The sequence below is a fragment of the Littorina saxatilis genome, linkage group LG13 (assembly GCF_037325665.1).
Source record: "Littorina saxatilis isolate snail1 linkage group LG13, US_GU_Lsax_2.0, whole genome shotgun sequence".
In the NCBI taxonomy this organism is placed as follows: Eukaryota; Metazoa; Mollusca; class Gastropoda; order Littorinimorpha; family Littorinidae; genus Littorina; species Littorina saxatilis.
The window spans coordinates 33,701,662-33,703,303 of NC_090257.1; the positions used below are offsets into that span (position 1 = coordinate 33,701,662).

The 1,642-nt window shown below is 44.5% G+C and overlaps 1 protein-coding gene across 1 annotated transcript in view; it reads right to left on the reverse strand.

Annotated features, from left to right (window-relative positions):
* Nucleotides 1-1,420: 1,420 nt before the first annotated feature.
* LOC138945874 (neuroligin-4, X-linked-like) overlaps nucleotides 1,421-1,642 on the reverse strand; it is a gene marked incomplete at its 5' end in the record, with an annotated part of 80,350 nt that continues 80,128 nt past the window's right edge. Inside the window, 1 exon segment of the mRNA XM_070317394.1 lies at nucleotides 1,421-1,642. This exon segment is cut by the window's right edge and continues 767 nt beyond it. Within this exon segment, the coding sequence (XP_070173495.1) occupies nucleotides 1,421-1,642 (222 nt within the window).

The following is a 1,642-nucleotide window of genomic DNA, read 5'->3' on the forward strand; positions in this document are numbered from 1 at the left end:
CACCCTGTATTTCGTAAACGTAAAAACAAAGCGGCAAATTAAGACAACAAAATCATTTCAATAGCTCCAACCTTAGCGCCCATCGTGTCTTGAAAGGAGAAATATAACTGGCATATAACAGCTCATTGCTTATACTGAAAAAAAAAGTATTTTTTTATTTTCAGAGTACCACAAGATAACATGTAAATACAACCACACTGAACATTTCAATTGTAAAACAGAACGTAGTTCAAACAGTATTGCCTTTTGTCGCGAAATAACAACCTTTCTTTTGCAACAAACAAAAAACACACACAAAAAAATAAAAAATAAAGTCAAGAGATATTATTTTGTTTATAGAGCAACAAACTCGGACACGCTTTATTTTACACGGCGTTCAAACAAAAGACAAATTAATCTATTGCAGCAGCTAGTTAGGCGTACGAAGCGATGAGTTTATTTGACGCTGTGGACTTTCATTTATTATTTGTGTCAACAAGATTTGCAAGGCTCACACTCGCATAATTATCCCATCGGCGTAACGAACAGAACTGCTGATTTCTGCTTGGATGTAGAACAACAATATGAAAATGCATGTCTATTTCAAGACTCTAGTAAGTAAGGACATGATTACTTGCAACTGATAGTAATAAGCCAATCTAACAAGAGAAAAACGTACATTCTCTTGCAGTTGTCAAACAAAAATTCAAATAGATATAATTCGAAAAGGGAGAGCACTCTCTCTCGTTATGGCCTCACCACACAGTTTCAAAGTCAAAGCGTTTTTCAAAATTAGATTTGCTAAAATACCTTGGCCATCGTGTTTTTGTTGTTGTTGTGCTTTGCTAAACTGGAAAAGATCTACTAATATAAGCCAATATTGAAAAATGGATTGAAATATAACCTTGTAAGCCTCGCCTTCCAGAAGGCCGTATCTTGTACATGAACAAAGAACGGATGATAGGGTCGTCTGTTAGATAACTCTGTATTATTTCACAAGAGAGAAAACAACTATTGCCTATTGGCCACTGTGTCGCTTGTATGGCCTTCAAACGATGCATAAGTTCGTGAAAGCGTCATGGCATACAAGACGAAATGCAGTATCACTCTTCTTTACCCGAAGCAGACAATCTCCTTCTGGTACACACAATTTAACAAATAAGTTGACTACAACCTTTCAATAAGTAACGTATGACAGTGTTGCTTATGTTTTCTACGCTGCCGGCTAACCGCTATACAATGGTGATGGCGTTGTTTGCGGAACTGCCCCCCGTACCGGTTCCAGAGCTCCCCCCTTCCCTCCCTGCCAGGGGGGCCTTGTTAATCACCGAGTACAGTCCCGTGTCCGCTGCCTCGCTCATGCCCGGACCCCCCCGGGGGTGATACCCCCCGCCCAGCCGGGAGCCCTTGCCCAGCGAGTTGACGTTGTTGCCGAAAGTGTTCATAGCGACGGGCGCGTGCGTACCCGGGTAGGGGGGCAGGGCGGAGGTAGAGTTGTGGGGGTGGGGGTGGGGGTGGGGCTGGGGTAGTGCACTTGCGGGCGGTGGAGGGGGGAGGTGTTGTGCGTGGGGACGGGGGCGTAGTTGCAGGAGCTGGCGGTATCGAGGGTGGAGGAGCGAGAGAGGGTGCCGCTAGGAGTCTTCCTCCCGTTCTGAGGGGGGCT